At 33.0% G+C, this 19,715-nt stretch overlaps 1 protein-coding gene across 5 annotated transcripts in view; it reads right to left on the bottom strand.

Annotated features, from left to right (window-relative positions):
• LOC127702715 (DNA-directed RNA polymerase II subunit RPB1-like) overlaps positions 1-19,715 on the bottom strand; it is a 519,640-nt gene that overhangs the window by 478,903 nt on the left and 21,022 nt on the right. For 4 of the 5 annotated variants that reach the window (XM_052207011.1, XM_052207013.1, XM_052207014.1 and 1 more), the window contains exons 8-9: positions 19,441-19,528; positions 1,003-3,054 (exon numbers count right to left, since the gene is read on the bottom strand). In XM_052207011.1, coding sequence (XP_052062971.1) covers positions 2,195-3,054; positions 19,441-19,528 — 948 coding nt within the window. In that variant the 3' untranslated portion in view covers positions 1,003-2,194. Of the gene's footprint in view, positions 1-1,002; positions 3,055-19,440; positions 19,529-19,715 lie in introns of those variants that run through there. The other variant, XR_007982550.1, reaches the window with a different exon arrangement.

The following is a 19,715-nucleotide window of genomic DNA, read 5'->3' as shown; positions in this document are numbered from 1 at the left end:
TTTTTCTTTTATATTACATATTTAGAATCTAATAGTTTCTCAAAACTTAAGGCTTTAAAGAGCCTGTGTCGCTCACCTGATTCTTCAACAATGGCCCTTTTTAAGTAAAAATCATCATAATAGGGGAATAAGTTTATTAAAAGCTATTATAAATGTTTGCTTCCATTTGATCCAGAGAAAAATAAATGAAGATTTTACACATCAATTTCGTAAGTGTATTACGTAGAAATCAGGAATGTGGAAGGCACTCAAAGGGGATTTTCATTTATCAAAAAATTAAAATTTATTTGATAATCATTAGAGAAACAAATTCTTACATAGTTACTCGTGGATTCTTGGATTTATCCAATCTCGATAGTAAATTTATCAAATTTTAAAGTCCTTGCCAAGGCTCTGACCTTAAAATCCGATAAACTATCAATACCAATGTAAGAATCTATATGTATCATACCACATATAAATATATTAAAAATATATAGAAATATAAACATCACATGAATTGGTGTGCATGCTATTGCTGTCAATGTCTTCTAACTATGTTAGACCAACTCAGTTTTATAATCATCATACACAAAATTTAAATAAGAGTGCACACACTGAAATGTCTCGCCTCCTTTACTGACCATTGATTTTATGTTGATAGTCCTTAATATAAAGCTTTACTAAAAGTATCACATAAACTTAACCTGATCCAAGAAAATGAGGTCAAGGTCAGATAAACCAAACCGGAAATACATGTACACAAAATACAATCATTCCATTAACCAAATATAGTTGACTTATTGCTTATAGTTTCTAAGAAACAAACTTAACCAGGAAAACTTAACATTGACCAATGAACCATGAAAATGAGGTCAAGGTCAGATGAACCATGCCAGAGACGTGTACACCTTACAATCAATCTATGCATTAAATATAGTTGACCTATTGCTTATAGTATCTAAGAAACAAACTTAACCAGGAAAACTTAACATTGACCAATGAACCATGAAAATGAGGTCAAGGTCAGATGAACCATGCCAGAGACGTGTACACCTTACAATCGATCTATGCATTAAATATAGTTGACCTATTGCTTATAGTATCTAAGAAACAAACTTAACCATGAAAACTTAACATTGACCAATGAACCATGAACATGAGGTCAAGGTCAGATCATACCTGCCAGACAGACATATACACCTTACAATCATTCGATACACCAAATATAGTTGACCTATTACCTATAGTATCTCAGAAACAAACTTAACCATGAAAACTTAACATTGACCAATCAACCACGAAAATGAGGTCAAGGTCAGGTGATACCTGCCAGACAGACATATACAACTTACAATCATTCCATACACCAAATATAGTTGACCTATTGCTTATAGTATTAGAAAAACAGACCAAAACACAAAACTTAACACTGGGCAATGAATCGTGAAAATGAGGTCAAGGTCAAATAAAACCTTCCAGACTGACATGTTCATCATAAAATATTTCCAACACCAAATAAAGTTGACCTATTGCATATAGTAATAAAAAAAAAGACCAAAACACAAAAACTTAACTTTAACCACTGAACCATGAAAATGAGGTCAAGGTCAGATGACACCTGCCAGTTGGACATGTACACCTTACAATCATTCCATACACCAAATATAGTAGACCTATTGCTTATAGTATCTGATATATGGACTTGACCACAAAAACTTAACCTTGTTCACTGATCCATGAAATGAGGTCGAGGTCAGATGAAAACTGTCTGACAGGCATGAGGACCTTGGAAGGTACACACATAGTAAATATAATTATCCTATTATTCATAATAAGAGAGAAATTAACATTACAAAAAATCTTAACTTTTTTTTCAAGTAGTCACTGAACCATAAAAATGAGGTCAAGGACAACGGACATATGACAGATGGAAACTTCATAACATGATTAAGGCATCTATATACAAAGTATGAAGCATCCAGGTCTTCCACCTTCTAAAATATAAAGCTTTTAAGAAGTTTGTTAACGTTGCCGACGCCGGATAATTTTCCCTAATATGCCGAGCTTTCTGCGACAGAAGTTGCAGGCTCGACAAAAATTGCAGATGTGATAGACACTCCAAACACTGAAACAGTCCCCATCAACTAATAGGTGTCCTGACAATTTTCAGGCTCTTTGTCTCCCAAAGTAAAAAGCAAAATTGTAAAAAAAATCACCATAATTCACTATAATCTGAACTATAGCTTGGGCTTGTTGGACTGTAACTTGGGCTTGTTGGACTATAGCTTGGACTTGTTGGACAGTAACTTGGGCTTGCTGGACTATAGCTTGGACTTGTTGGACTGTAACTTGGGCTTGTTGGACAATAGCTTGGACTTGTTGGACAGTAACTTGGGCTTGTTGGACTATAGCTTGGACTTGTTTGACTGTGACTTGGTCTTGTTGGTCTATAGATTGAGCATGTTGAACTGTACCATGCGCTTGAAGAACTGTAGCCTGGGCTTATTGGGCTGTAACTTGGGCTTGTTGGACTGTAGCTTGGACTTGAAGGACAGTAGCTTGGGCTTGTAGGACTGTAGCTTGGGCTGGTTGGACTGTAACTTGGGCTTGTTGGACTGTAACTTGGGCTTGTTGGACTGTAGCTTGGGCTAGTCGGACTGTAACTCGGACTAGCTGGACTGTAACTTGGGCTTGTTGGACAGTAACTTGGGCTAGTTGGACTGTAACTTGGGCTTGTAGGTCGATAGCTTGGACTAATAGGACTAAAGCTTGGACTAAGTGGGCTATATCTTGAACTTGTTGGTCTGTAGTTTGGTCTTGTTGGGATGTAGCTTGTATATCTTGATCTTGTTGAGATGTAGTCTTGGTATCTTGGACTTGGTATACTGTTTAGTGGTGGTATATATGAACTGTAGCCGGGAATGGTTTGCATGAAGCTTAGACTTGTGTGACTTGATGGGACGAAACATGGTAGTTGGAATAGACTGCAGTTTTGAGTTAATGATCTATTGTTGGTACTTGATGTTAGACTTGATGATGCAGATGGAGTCAAACCAATTTCTTCAGGTGATTCTGTAATGATAAACATATTTAAATTATGCAATTATAAGTAAACCATTGTTTCTTCAGAACTGATGGTATCTATTGAATTAAATTTTAACATCTCTGTTGAGGGCTCCCACAAATAATCATCCTTCAGAGCTGCATTGAATAAAGATATAAGAAGATGTGGTATGAGTGCCAATGAGACAACTCTCCATCCAAGTCACAATTTGTAAAAGTAAACCATTATAGGTCAAAGTACAGCCTTCAACACAGAGCCTTGGCTCACACCGAACAGCAAGCTATAAAGGGCCCCAAAAATGACTAGTGTAAAACCATTCAAACAGGAAAACCAACAGTCTAATCTATATAAAAAACGAGAAACAAGAAACACTCATGAACCAAATCAATAAACGACAACCACAGAACATCAGGTTCCTGACTTAGGACAGGTGCAAACAAATGCAGCTGGTTTAAATGTTTTAATAGGCGCCAACCTTCACCCTAACCTGAAACAATAGTGTAACATCACAACATAGAAAGACACACTATAAAATATCAACTGAAATGGCTTAACTAAATCAAAAGACAATTTAACGAAAAATGTAAAACAATACAAGAAAGACAACCATAACCTTGGACAAAATGCCACCAAATAAAATAATGTACACAGGTAAATAAAAATAATTTTGTTGTAAGGTATACATGGAGTACGGAAATATTTTTTACAAAATAAATTATTTTGTTGTTCATAGTATGAGAACAGAAGTGAAAATTTATCGTCATACCAAACACTTATCAAAGGTGGTATATATTAAAAATAGTGAGATGAGATATAACACTAAATAAATAAACATTAAATAACAAAAATGCATTACAAATTGTATCAACAGGTCGAATTAACATGAAAGTACGATTTGAGAGTACTCGCAGTTACTGAAAGCTAGTTAATAGCCAAAAACAATAATAAAAAATCATGCATCAGAGACTAAAATCAACTAAAACACATCCCAGAGATTTAGTGTTTTAACATCATGGACAGTCAAAGAAGACATGACTTGTGCAATGCCAAAATAAAAGTATCGACAGGCAGTAGGATAGTTAGGAGTTAACCTTTTAATAAATATGTATAATGTTATATATAAAAAGTCTTAATTGAAAACAACTTTCAAACCTATGATTGCGTTGGATAAAAACCACAATTTTTATATGTGTGCATGTAAAACAAATTTCTTGGTAGAGGGGTCTAAATACAGCACAAACAACAATTTCCAAAAGATCAAAAAAAGTGAAAAAGTCTATTTTAACAAAACGCATTTGACTAACAGGTCGAATAACTGATGTTCTTAAACCCTGCTTACTGCCATTGGCGATTGCCAAATAAATTGATCACCAGATCTAAAAAAATGGATCTTAATATTAATTTAATACCAAACAGAAAACAATAAATGTTATATATAGATATAGTAATCTCTATATAGAAAATGAACGTGGATGTGTATTTATACATCCCAAAAAAACGTTTGAAAAGAATACAAATTTAGTTATGTTTTAATTTGCTGATGACAAAATCGATATTTCATGTATTTGTGCCAATGTAAACTATATTCAAAGATCTAATTACAACATTGGTAAGATAACCTTTACTAATAAGTTTGTTTAAAGGTTCAGTGAGTTTACACGGATCACATAGTGATTTGGGCACTTTAAGTACAATATTACCTTAAAATTTAGGATGTATAATACCGTTTTTAATAAGTTTTCTACAGGTACAGCCAAATTTACTAATCTAATCTTTGTATCTATGAAAGAATTTAGTAAAAGTTTTTTAAGTAATTTATTGTAGCTGAATCCCTGACTTAATAATTTACCAGTGATGCATTGATTACCTTCGTTGAAATCTATGACATCACTACACACACAGGCATAATGAATGAGTTCGGATATATACATTGTAAACACCGTATGATGGAGCCAAAGGAACATCAGTGTCTAAAAAAGGAAAATTAACAATAGGGAATGAAAAATCGTCTCTTTTGTCGTAAATTTTAGTATGGAGTTTCCCTTTAGAAATTGAAACGTCTTAATCTAGAAAAGGACAAATACTGCTGTTTATGTTAGATTTATTTAAAGTAAGTTCCTTTGAGTAAATATCGGTAGTATATTTAGAGAAATCTGGATTATTTAACGAAAAATTATCATCAAGATAACAGTAGGTATTGTTGAAAGTATCAACCAAATGTAACAATGACATGTCTTTACTGAGTTTGGTCATAAACTGAGATTCATAGCAATACAGGAATAAATCTGCTATTAAAGGGGCTCAGTTAGTGCCCATAGGAATACCTACTACCTGTCAGTACACTTTATCGCCTAAACTTACATATATGTTGTCCAGCAGAAAATTTAAAGCTTCAATCATATCTTCACATTTCCAGTAAGTGTATCTAGCATACTTTCCTTTTTCGTTACAGAAAAAGGCTTAAAACGAATTACAGCAAATAAATTTGCAATGAGATTTTTCAAAAGACCATTTAAAAATATTAAAACTTTTTCTTGATAAGATTGTGTGGAAGCGTAGTGTAGAGAGTAGAAAAATCATAACTGTCAACAGAATTAAAAGACCATCAAAAGCACATTTTTTATCTAAAACCTCTAAAGAATTTTTAACACTCCAAAAAAAATTAATACCATTATTTTCATAAGCTTTATTACAAAAGTCAATAACAAGTTCTTTGATAGTAGTAAGGGTGGTAGTTGGAAGCACTGACAGATTAGTAGTAGAACACTTACTAGATGCGGAGATGAAACAGAATTTAAATGGTTGTTTGTGTAATTTAGGTAACCAGTACATAGTCGGGACTTTCAAATGTTCGGAAGAGGCTTTAAGCTGGGTAGTGGCAGTGATATGCTTGTTTACAATTTGACTCTCTGTGGACCGTACAGACCTGAATGTAGATGAATTGATAATTTTGTATTGGAGAACTTTTGTGTAGGATATGCGTCACACCACCACTACATTATTGGCTGCTTTGTCTGCCGGTACGAACACAAACCGCTTTGCGAGTATTTCGAGTTTATTTTTCATTCTAGAAATGGGTATATCATGGAACCTATCATTACTTTCAGAATTGTTTTCAAAATGAGATATACGAATATCAACAGTATTCATAATTTTATTCAAGTAATTGTCTAGAGATTTTTTATCAGATTTTTCATGTTTACACCAATTTTTACAGTAGGCAGACAGGGCGTCCTTAATGATCTGACGACACTGTTTCCAATCTTTTATAGATGGAGGACGATATTGAGGTCCATTCTTAAGAAAAGTTTTGACCTCACGGTCTTCGACGATGTTGAGGTCTCCTGTAATGACATGACCATAGGGAACATACCATAGGGAACATATCTAAAACTAGATGTTTCACAGTCTCAAGTGGAAGGAGCATTATTTTCTATATTGACATCTGATGTAACTTAAGTAGTTTATATCAATATCTAACCAGGTATGGATGACAATTTCATGATAATACCATCATGTTTTAATTCCTGTTGATCCTTTGAATTCTTAGCCCAATTCCCAGTTCTAGACTTTCTATTGTAAGATTTCTACAAAATCATCAACTAATCAAATGTGTTTTTCCATTACATTTCCATTATATGAATATAATATTGTAAAATATGGAACAAGAGTGCACACACTGAAATGTCTCGCCTTCTTTACTCACCATTGATTTTATGTTGATAGTCCTAAAAATAAAGCTTTACTACAAGTGTCACATAAACTTAACATGATCGAAGAAAATGAAGTCAAGGTCAGAAAAACCAAACGAGAAATACATGTACACCTTACAATCATTAAATGCACCAAATATAGTTGACCTATTGCTTATAGTTTCTAAGAAACAGACTTAACCAAGAAAACTAAACATCTCTTGTGGAGAGTTGTCTCATTGGCAATCATACATCATCTTCTTTTTTATATTGACCAATGAACCATGAAAATGTGGTCAAGGTCAGATGAACTATGCCAGACAGACATGTACACCTTACAATCCTTCCATACAACAAATATAGTTCACCTATTGCTTACAGTTTACGAAAAACAGACCAAAACACAAAAACTTAACACTGAGCAATGAACCGTGAAAATGAGGTCAAGGTCAAATAAAACCTGCCAGACTGACATGTACATCATAAAATATTTCCATACACCAAATATAGTTGACCTTTTGCATAAAGTATTAGAAAAAAAAGACCAAAACACAAAAACTTAACTTTGACCACTGAACCATGAAAATGAGGTCAAGGTCAGATAACACCTGCCAGTTGGAGGGGCAAGTGGACCTTGGAAGGTACGCACATACTAATCCTATTACTCATAATAAAAAAAGAAATTAACATTACAAAAATTCTTAACTTTTTTTTCAAGTAGTCACTAAACCATGAAAATAAGACCAAGGACAATGGACATATGACAGATGGAAACTTCATAACATAAGGCATCTATATACAAAGTATGAAGCATCTAGAACATCCACCTTCTAAAATATAAAACTTTTCAGAAGTTAGCTAATGCCGCAACCGCCACTGCCTGCTGATCACTATCCCTATGTTAAGTTTTCTGCGACAGAAGTCGCAGGCTCGACAAAAACACTTGTGTAAAAATATTGGTAATTTTTAGATTGGCAAATTTCGTTTTAACTAGCAAAATTACAAACCTGTAAAAATAATCCAAAAACTATCATGGTTGATTTAAGAAAAGACAATGGGATTCAAAATGTAAGTGAAAACGACCTATATTGAATGGTAGGCTGTGATGATTCATCACAGTACTTAGTTTTATTATCTAAACAATGAAGTCAAAAAAATTCCAACATTATAGATTTTACAGGTTTATCTTGGGTATAGAAATATGGTCATCCCTGGCCTTCTCCCATCCAATAGTGAAACTGGAATATGCATAAAATATTTGTCACTGGATGTTAAGCAAACAAACCAACAATCAATTATAATAGATTTTTTTGTTTCAAACATTAATAAAAGCAGAAGAAAGAAATAATTTTTCACTATTAGCAGTCAGTTTGGTTCAATTTTGTCAAATAAGCTAAAAAAACATCACTGGTGTATTATTGACCTGCAAGTTAATAAGTCGACTCATTTGAACCTTTTAATTTGACCTTTAGAGGAGATGGGCGTGGATGGGCATGGATGTTTTCATCATGTGTCTTATTCTTGAGAAAGAAAAGAATGTCAACATTGAAAAGTGAAACAAGGAACCACCAGGAATAACCATTTCGTTGACTGATACGGTCCACATAAAATCATTCTTATACAGGTAAAAACATGATTTACTATACATGATATATTGCTAGCTTATAACATGGAATCAAACACACCTTGAAAAATCCGATTTCACATGCTTGCTATCTATTTATATTTATATTAAATTGGATTTTTTGACTGTCGGCAGTCTTTGGTGGTCATCTCAATGGATAATTAGATGGTGTCTTGTCTAAAATACATACAAAATGCTGATAAATTAAGACAAACCTATGTGTTGATTGTTTCTTTTTGACTTTTTGTAATTTGGATATCTGTTTTTGTATGTTATAGATAAAATATGAGAATTTGAGTCAAATCAGTGAATATGAATTTGACAGCTAATGCCCCTTCAATAGTGCAGAAACAATGAAGCATTTGTAGCTTTGCACTCACAAATAATATTTTCATAGAACAAGAGGTTCCAAGAAGTCTGTATTGCTCCCCTGGTAAATATATGCCATTTTGATATTTAGTTTTACCTTTCTAGCCAACAGTTATGAAGGCTTTTTTTTTATTCTAATTTTGTGGCATCTTTGATTATAGTGTATCTATCTATTAAAGTTTTCGAAATAAATGGCAATTATTATAAAAGTTAGTTATCAAAACAACAAAAAAAAAACATCATCATTTAAGGGAAATAACTCCTATAAGCAGTCAGTTCATAATTTCTGCTATGTGGACTCATCAATAGAACTTATTGAGCTTAAAATATTTGCTATTCAGTTTCTCTCTATCTAATGAATTTTCTGCAAAAAAAACCATTGCAGCTATTTGACTTCTTTGTAGGTCTATTTTACTGAACATTTTCTCTATTCAAAATTTCTTTTTCTCTGTAATAGCTTCTTCAAACAAACAAAAAAACTAAAAAATGGTAAACATTGTCTTTCAAGGGCAATAACTCCTATAAGGGCCATAACAAAGAGGTAATAACATTTGATAATTTCTAAGGATTTCTCATGTAAACTTTTCTCTATCTGTTCTGGTTTTCATGACAAGTTGCTTGCATTTCACCTTATGTTCTATTTTTTGCAATGCCTGACATGTCTGTAACTTGGTAGGGACAATTTTTATCCTTACATTAGCCAATAACTAGAGACTTAAAGGGAAAGTCCGCGATTTTTTACTTATCATCTAAATATGTTCATCTTAACATAAAAAACACATTCACAAAGTTTTAAATTTATATTCTTTCTAATAACGGAGAAAATCAAGTATTTGTAACTTTTTTGGTTGACCTACGTCACTGGGTTGTGACGTTTTAACCCGAATTGTTGAATCATGGGAAAAAATAAAATCTGTTAAAGTCTTAATTGCTTATCAGAATTTTACGTAATTAAAAGCGCACAGATGACCGTTGGTCGTAGTTAATAACCACAATATAAGTATGAAAGAAAATGAATATGTGTGTACCGTTTTGTATTGATTGAATAAAACTTCCTATATGAAGTTATCTAAATATAAATATTTTCGAATTTATTTCATAAATTATTGTTGAGATTTTTTCATAAAATATCTGTTGAACATTTTGACTGATATTAAACTGAAAATATTTTACGTTTTACTTACCGTTATAACTTTGGTAACCATTTCAAGGCAAAATATTTGTGAACAGAGTGTGTATATTATTTTGTAAAGTCATTGTTTATTTATCGATTTGAGGAGAATTCGTTTGAACTTTACCTTGCAGCAATTTAGCCTCAGGCGTACACAGGTGTGAATGTTGTCATTTTGAATGGATTAACAGAAAGAGTATAGCGTGTTTAATACACCAAGCTGAAATACCCGATGACAATAGAGAAACAACAATTAAAATGTATAAATTAATTGAAAATAAACATTCACTTTTTTAATTCCGGAAGTGTATTTTAAAATCAAACAATTTTCGATTACGCTCTATGCAATTAGCATAAAATTAAAATATGAAGTTAAAAGAAAATTAATTTAACATTTCCCAATTAATAATTGCACATCTGTTTAATTTACTTTACCGGAATTCTTTAACTTGTATTTAAATCTGGCGATGTTTAAATGCTAACAATCGTAAACCTATCGCAATTTAAAAGTTTTTATTGAAAAAATACAATAGTATAACATGCATGATTTTTTTATCTTCTTTTTAAAATTTCATTCCTACATAATTAAATTCAACCAACAATCTCTTAGAATAATTATTTGTGAAAAGAATGCCAAATATCATTTATTTCATTCATTATAAATCTAAGCTATTAAAATAATTGTTTATTCCGTCTGGAAATTTTTATTTTCTTTTTTTTCTTTTGATCTGTTTTTTGTATGAGGTGTTCTAACTGTCTTTAACGGTTTGAACATATGAAAATTAAATATAATCATTTTTATATTATATTATAATTTAGTGTAATACTCCACAGGGTAGCCGTCATTAATCCAAAATAGTAATTGTAGTAATTAATGGCATAGCTTAGTAATGTATTGCTGACAATGACGATTTTAGAACAGTTCGTCTCCTTGAAGCAAGCTGTACTAGTATACTTTTTCTGAGGTATAAGCGCCGTTGAAGACGAGCTCCAGAGGTTCTTTCTAAAGGACAAAGCAGACTAATAGCGTATCGTTCGTTTGTTTGTTGGGTCAGGGGAGGCCAACCACTTGCCCAGAAAAACAGAATCACCATACAAGCATAGTTGTCAACACTATCGGAAAAGAGTTCCTATCGTCGGATGGGGTACACGAATGCTTCCGAGAACGAATAAGTGACATGTCTGACTCTGAACAGTCAGTAAACGAACTGAACAATGATCTACAGACATCGACCTCTTATTCTTGATATCATAAACTGCACGCATGTACGTTTATGAGAGCGATTATTTATCTTGTACCTGACGAAAACTTAATGCCTGCATGGTTATGTATCTTGCTATACGTTTTTATTGGTTTGGTGTGTGTTCACTCAAAATCGTAATTCAAAGATAATGTTTGTGAGATGTAATTTCACTTCTCAATACCGAATTTCGTCTATATATTTCACAAGTGTATACCACGGAGAAGCTCTGATTGTATATAATTCCCTTTTTTTTGTGTGGACCATCGTTGTTAACAGCAATATTTGATGAAGAAGATGATGATAGTAGAAAGCAATATGAGCGATATGTGGCAAATATTACATGATTGTCGGAACATGAATTGTCAATCTGTATGAACAGTTTTTTTCCCCAATACAATGATATTGTGTGGGAATTTTCACATGCTATACTCGTACTAGTATTACAGGGTCCTGTATATATTTATTGTAACACTAAAATAACTAAACGAGTATGAAGTTTCATACAGATTTATTATTATTTACACAATCATTAACAAACTAAATAAATTTAACAAAGAAACACAGTGACACTACCATATAACAAATGATTAAATAGATTCACACATTTTTAAACTGACATTTCCTCATATATATATAGTTCATGATACATAATTATTTTTAACCATGCAATGCAGAAACTTAACACATCAAGTGTAGTGCACGTGAATACCAATTATGTACACGATGTGTATTTTTGTATGCTAGTAACTAAAAATATCAAAGCAAGCAATAACTTTGTCAAGCTAACATTTTTTTTTCACTCGGCTACTCTTTATCTCCGCTCCTTTACAATGGCTATTTCCCCCTATCGTCGCTCATTATCTATTGTTCTCTATTCGATTTTTTTTCTCAATCGGCTACTCTTTATTTCCGCTCCTTTAACATGACTATTCCCCCTTTCATCGCTCATTCTTTGTTCTCTATTTGGTTATTCAACGAACTCAGGATGCCCTTACTTCATTCATTCAAGCAAACATATAATTTTGTATACTTGCAGACTTTATATACCAAAAATATATTATACTTATTAGTTGATATCATATTATACTTATTAGTTGATATTATATTATACTTATTAGTTGATATTATATTATACTTATTACTTGATTTTATATTATAAGTACAAAAAGCTTCAAATTGTTCATTAGATCCACGCAAAGTCATTTAACTAGAAAAATCGAGATCTGTGGCTGTCGACCAGGTCCTCCTTACAAGGTGTAGGGTCCTTGCTAATGTTTCTCGGCAGTGTGAGTGACTTGAGTTGGTGTAGCGTTTTCTTCTGAGTTCCATCCTGCTGGTTTGTGATGGCAGACTGCATGATATCTGTTTTGAAGTCATATTCCTTCTTTTCATACACTTTACGAGCTGTCCATCTGCCAGTGCTTTTTGGACAGCGAGTCGTGAAGGACAGCATACCATTGGCGCCAATCTTTTGCTTCCTTCCGATATTGACATTGTTGTCTACAACAGCTAGCTGAGTTCTGGCAACCATGGATGGGTAGTCAAATTCCATGCGCTTTGGGCAGTATTTTAGCATCATAGAGTGATATGTCTCTAACGATCCAGTATGGCAAAATCGATCTAAGTGACGAATATCTCGCAGGATCAGTTTGTTGGTGATCACGTTCTCTAAGGCTTCGTAGGCGGGACTGTCTTTGGCCATCCATTTCTTTTTTCTTATTGCATCCTCGCTCAATGGGGGGTGTCCACATTTGGTTACTAGCTTTCCTGGAAATGTGTGTCTGTTAGATATGTGGTATAACAAGCTTGTCCACGTCTCTTCCAGCTTATCTGGGTTACCTTCAGCTTCTCGGGAACACCACCAGATAGATGGAATCCATGGCTTCACTTCTGATAGTAACTTCTTTGGTTTAATGGCGAGGATCTTCTTCTTTATCGACTTTGAAAGGTGCCATACATCAAACTGGTGGTTTTTATTGCTGTGGTCAGTTGCCATTGCTTTTCGTATCTGCACGTGCCTGTCCGTTACAACTACGTCAACTGCAAGATTTGCATCCTCAATATTACTAAGGGAACGCTGAAAACCTATCAACTCCATCTTTGTAGACGATGTTGTCTCGGTGACCTGGACTAAACTGAAATCTGGAATGACCCCCGTTAGTGTGTCCATGAAAGTGTATGTACAATACTTTGCTGAGTAGCCAGGACTGTCACATCGGCCATCTCCACCAAGGACAAGCTGCCTACCCTGAAGTTGCTGAAGAACAACGTCTCGTTGCAGGCTGTAATAATTGTCTATGGCTGGGATGGCTATATCCTTCTGTATGCTATAGTACTGGGTATGTCCAATGAACTTAAGGGAAAGAATGTCTGCAAAGTGGGAAATCCTTGAGAAGGTTTCTCCAGACAGGATGATTGCTGTTGCGACCATTAAATTACCAGCAGGTTTACTATTGACTAACGGTTGTGACTCCCAAGATGTTTGATGACCTCTCATACACAGAAATTTGACTTTCATGGCAGTACCATTATATAAAATTGTTGACTCGTCAGAAGATATAGGCTCTCCACATTCAGTGCATACAACTCTTGCAAAAAGTGTCTTCAAGCAGCTCTCGAAAGCAATAATCTTTGGTTCTATGGTGATATGTTGTGAGTCTAGAGAGGTTGACTGATTGGAGTCGTGGGATTCGTCACTTGGTACATACGAAACGTCGCTGTCTGGTTTGTCTGGACTGGGTGGTGGTGAAGGTGTGGATGCATCTGATGTATCCTGGTCTTTCTTAGGTGAGCTTATAAACGCTGTATCCAATGGTTGTGCTGAGGTGACAGGCATCTGAAGGTAGCTGTTGTTAGTCATAGATGTCCCAATGTCTAAGTCCGTCTGAAGTTGTGAAGGTGGTGAAGTCTGCACACCGACGTCAACCATTACAGGTTTTGACTGGAAAGAAAAGGATTGACAATAAAATAACAATATGCGTTCACAGTGAATTTAAACAACGGACAGTTCAACTTAGTACCAGTATTGTAAAATACAATAATACAAAAACTGGTTTAAATATAAATGATAAAAAATGAATACCAATCATTGAATTGCATCTATATAAACTCTCTCGTGAATCATTTTATAAATTATTTTCATATATCAAGAATTTTTTATGAGTAAATAGTATTTGTAAATATTTCTATAAGTAAGAGAAAGGATTGCATCATACATGTATGTATGCGAACACAAATAAACATCGGTAGTCAGGGTAATAAAGAAAGTTAGAAATAGAATTGTATATGTATTTTGTATTGCATTTAGCTGTCACTGATTCCTTACTTATTGGCGGATCCAGAACTTTTTATAAGGGGGGGGCCCACTGACCGTCCTAAGAAGGGGGCCGCTCCAGTCATGGCTAAATGATTCCCTATATAACCAACCATTTTTTACCACATAAAAGGGGAGCAGGGCTCCAGGCCCCCCTGGATTCGTCTTTGTTTCTGCCGCAGTCTCCTCCCATAACAAAATGTTGACTTCGTAGAATGTAGCCATAAGAATAATACAAATAATACTTACAGATCTTCTTATATTTTCCTGTTCAGCTTTCTCCGCATGTCTTATTTTCTTCATTGGAATGTTGTTTTCTGAAGAAAAAATATCATGGTTTAGTTACAAGTTTATGGTTATGAGACAACTCCAAATATTTTTCAAGTTAGTTGTCACGTGATATAATTTGTAAACCTGAAAAAAGAACACCTCAGCTCAACATTTAAGAATAATGCATTTAAATATTTACTACTAAGAAAGTATGAGAAATACCTTAATAAAATGATGGTTTATTCAAGTCATAATTTTTAACACAAGTATACATGTAGAATCGCACGAAAGTGTTACATGTACTTGCAAAATCCAAAGATATTAACCATGTCAAGACAACCAGTCTTGCTTTCGGTGGTATTCCTATCAACTCGGCAAAATACATTTTATTTACCGACATTAAAAACTTTTAAATAACTGGAACGTTAAAATCATCTTTTTATTCGCTCAATAGTTACTGTAGATTTTTCTGCTGTGTCTGCAATTTTAACATATTGTATGCTATTCAAGAGATGTGAGCTCATATTACCGGTGAAGCCTAAATAACAATTATATATAAAAGTATACTTTAATGGAGAATTATGGCTTATTATCCCTTTAAATATATAATAATAAAGATATAGATATATATGCTTACCTTTACATTCATTCAAAGCTGAATTCCACTTTTCGTCCTTAGCCACATTTTCAAATGGTACAGGAATCTGAAAGAGTTGACACAGTTTAGTAAGAAGTAGTTAACCTCGAAGATAAGAAAATGTATCATCAGTACACCGGTAATAGTTTCCATCTTCAGTAAACCGTGTACATAGGACCAAAGCCCTATTTCGGCATGCACATAATAGTCATTAGGAAGACCATGTTATAAGGTACATGTGTATGAAGTGTCAAGCTTATGTGACTCAGACTTAACAATAAATTACTTTCATCATTTTTTTAATTGATTTGGGAGGGAGGGACGGACTGGTAGACACATTGACCGAGCATGATAATTCCACTCTAATATTGTAAGCTGGACATAATTATTTATTGGCTTTATCCGAATTTTTTAAATTCATGTTTGAGGTATAGTTGAAGAAATCTATCCTTCAATACTGGGAAAAAATAACAAAGATTGTCAAAAAATTGTTTTGATTGTATATATACTAATAGTATTATACATTCAACCTTTAACTGTTATTTAAATATACTTCTTATATATCCAATCTTACTGATTATATTGTTTACTGATTGTAAATGTGTTAGTTTAGTGAATATTCATTCTTTTGCATAATTTTTTTTTATAACATCAATCATTTAGTCAAAAAATCATAATTGTTCAACTCTTTACCTGGTGCAATACTCTTTTTCTTGTTTGCAGGTTACTGTCATCCCTGGCATCTTGGTTAGAAGCAAAAATTGTTGGTACTGCGTCTGACTTTAGTCTTGGGCGTCTATTTGTAAAGCCAAGAAGCCTGCCCTGAAATATAATGATTTATTGTAAATTCACATTTTTTCTCCTAACTTTGTTATACCGTTTTTATTTTACCACATAAGGCTTCGATAATTGTGGAGTAAAACAGGTGGCAAATTGCTATGTGAGAGATTATAAAGATGCAAATTATTGTTTAATAGAAACCAATTTTCGAAACTGACACTTGGAAATATTCTACGAAATTTCCATTCCCGTTCTAATCTTTCATACGAAAAAAAGGGTAAACAAATTTACTAATATACCTTACACATCAATTTTCTTAAAATCTTGTAAACAACATGTTTCCGAAAAAATTTAATCTTTTGAATATATCAGGAACATATATATACTGTTCCCAGAACACATTTAGCTTTTTCAAATTGACACAGGGATCCATTTGCAATCACATAATACATATATTAACAATTTCGTTCCAATCCTATCACAGATTAAGCATACTTCTAATATTTAAAAAAAGAAACAATATTATGCACATCATATATTTCAAGTATCAGAAGTGTGTAAAACAAGCTGATTTGAAAAAAAATGAATGATCGCGCGGCAAAGCAAAACCCGTTTTAAATGAAATGTATTTCTTTGGAGAACACCCCACCCCCACCCCCCAAAAAAAATAAATGAATAAAAAAACTATCGTTCACTACCTACATGTACGTATGCATATTTTTTGGGCATGGTCATTCAAAGGAAATCTGCAAACATTTTTACGTCACCTAGGACCACTGAATGCTCTGAAGACCTTGATTGACTTGCTAGTCATTTTGTGCAATTCATAGTTGCTCTCTATATTTGTTATAGTTTCTAGAGGTACGCAAAAATGGATAACAAACATTAGTTTTCCTAGATATGACAATATTTCTTATAAAAAATAAATTTTTAACTTTTCAACTAAAGTTTTATGACAATTTGACAATTTTTATTGCAAAAGGTATACTATATGTGACTTTTTATCCGTGACCTCTTTTTCTGCATTTGTTACTTGCAAAGCAAAATTTGTCTTCATACATCAATGCTTTTATATTTTCCGCTGATCAGAAAAAAAAACAAATTATGGCATAAATAAATTTCATGTAAAATTCTAACAGTGCTTACAACAAACTATCAAAGTAGCTTCGAGGTTCCTAGAAATATTTTTCCCTTTTGTACAATTTTTTTCAATTTTAAATTTTCATTCAACCATTTATTAATCCTTATAAAGATAGGGACATTAGACATAGAATCTTCAATAAAGTAATCTTGATAGTGAAGATAAGCAGATAAGTGCTGCATTACTTTATATCTACATGTTTGCCAATCGACAAAAGCGCCGTATTTGCGTCAATAAAAGTTCGTTTTTTTTTTCCAAAAAAAGAGTCCACAATTATGCAAAAACAGTATTTCTTATACAAAAATTTCCAAAGGTCATGTTTATAAATGATTTTTTTTAACTTATTTTCAGCAAAAACTAGTGGATAATAAATATCAGAATATCATTCATTAACAGGTGGAATTATAATTTCAAACACGCACAAGATCAACAACGTTCATTATGTTTTTTCAGACTAAGTTGTACACAGGATGTATATTACAGCTGATAGTTTTATGGTACAATAAATGTTACCTGTGCACACCTGGTACTCAATAAAGAGGCCATGCATGGACCTGTATTATATAATTGTGTATTACGAATTTTTAGTCGACAGGATGTCACCGGAATACCTAACGAAATCTGTCGCTCTGACACGACCTCCATCAATAATTTATCCAGTCTGACATGCCTATAATCAATTCGAGAGGAAGCCGAAACATTTATTTAGAAGATGTCGTAAATAGAAAAAAAAACTATCAATTTTACAACGAACATACTAGGGTCACACGTTAATCTGTAAAAGCATCATTATAAGTGACCGATCTAAATTGATCCCGTATCAATTTAATATTACGTAAAGCTTACATGTAGTTAAAAAAAAGCAAATTAATAAAACACACCATATATGAAAAAAAAATGAGATGTCCGATATTCCGATATTTACATATCAATAACTTGGGAATATTATACTATATCAACATATTAATTTATGTCCCAACTAAAACATTGCTCCGTGTCAATTTTAGAGTAAAAAAAAAATATCGTTGAACTTGATTTATTCAACAATTATCATGTCTTCATGTCTTAATACAGAACTATTCTTTATATATACCAATGCACTTTATATAAAAGAGACTTACAAATGAATCTTCCGTAATCCAGTGACTGTTACAAGAACACTGAATTTGCTCTTTTATAATTGAAATGTCGATAGCTGTTGAATATCATAATAACAAATGTTATTTATCGTATAACATTATTAATTCAAAAAATTATTTTGTCTAAATACGGAACTATCCTTTATATAAACCAATGCACTTTATAAAAAAGAGACATACTAATGAATCTTTTGTGAGTCAGTGACCGTTACAAAAACACTGAAAATGCCTTACTTATAATCGAACCTTTATTTCCTCATCAACTTTATTATTTTTCAATCAACGTGATCTCATCATTTAAGGATTTGACAATATTATAGCTATATATAACTGCTAGGTTATTTTGTTATTAAAATAGTATAATTACCATCAAATTTCCCTCGAAACAAGTTTTCTCAAAATGGTCTTCACACACCAATTTGTGCTTGTTAAAGATGAAACTATTTGATGTAAGGTTAAGGTTGCACAACCATGTCTGATATAATTCTGTCTTTTTTGTGGGATCTGGAAAACTATGTAGACTTTTGCCGTAACCTTGTCGGACAGAACAACCGTACGCTTGACAAGACATTTTGACACTGAATGACGACTATACGGTAATACCCGATTGATGATGGTGAGTTTTTAACGAACGGTCGGTAAATCCCCGATTCGTTTGAAACTTTGTGGTTTTTAGATATCACGTGACTTTCCTATCGGGAATGCCGGTAAGATGGCGGCATGTCGAAAACTGATAGTTAATTTCAGAAATCGATTTTGAACTCTTTAAATGGAGAATAAAACTTTAATATTTATGATAATGTGATTTTTTATGCTTAAAGAACAACATATTAATTTTTCATTTTTTTGCGGAGTTTCCCTTTAAAGAATACTTCAAGTTTGATTGAATTTGGTCAAGGAGAAGATAAGTTTATGATGATGGATTCAGACAGACACCAAAAGATGGCAAAAGATCACTTGCAAACCCTATGAGCCAGGTGAGCAAAGAATGAATAATATCGTGTAAATGTTTACCTGAGTTTGATGTGATGTCAGACTTGATACATACTTCAATTGTTACTTTATCATCTTTCACATAATTATTAGCTGGATTTACTAACTCCTGTCAAACAGTAAAAGTAATTAAATAATATAATCATGATAAAAAAAAATATTACATGGAACACTTTTTATTCTGATGAATATCATTCTACAAATGCTTATCCTAATGGTGAAAAACAAATCAACATGTTGACACAGAGAGGTATTGATTGCTTCCATTTTACAGTGTGCATGTTGTGAACTGTGTT

Source organism: Mytilus californianus, unplaced genomic scaffold (genome assembly GCF_021869535.1).
Source record: "Mytilus californianus isolate M0D057914Y unplaced genomic scaffold, xbMytCali1.0.p SCAF_5, whole genome shotgun sequence".
Classification (NCBI taxonomy): domain Eukaryota; kingdom Metazoa; phylum Mollusca; class Bivalvia; order Mytilida; family Mytilidae; genus Mytilus; species Mytilus californianus.
The sequence above is the reverse complement of the archived record's forward strand: the minus strand, read 5'-3'. Positions and strand labels throughout refer to the sequence as shown.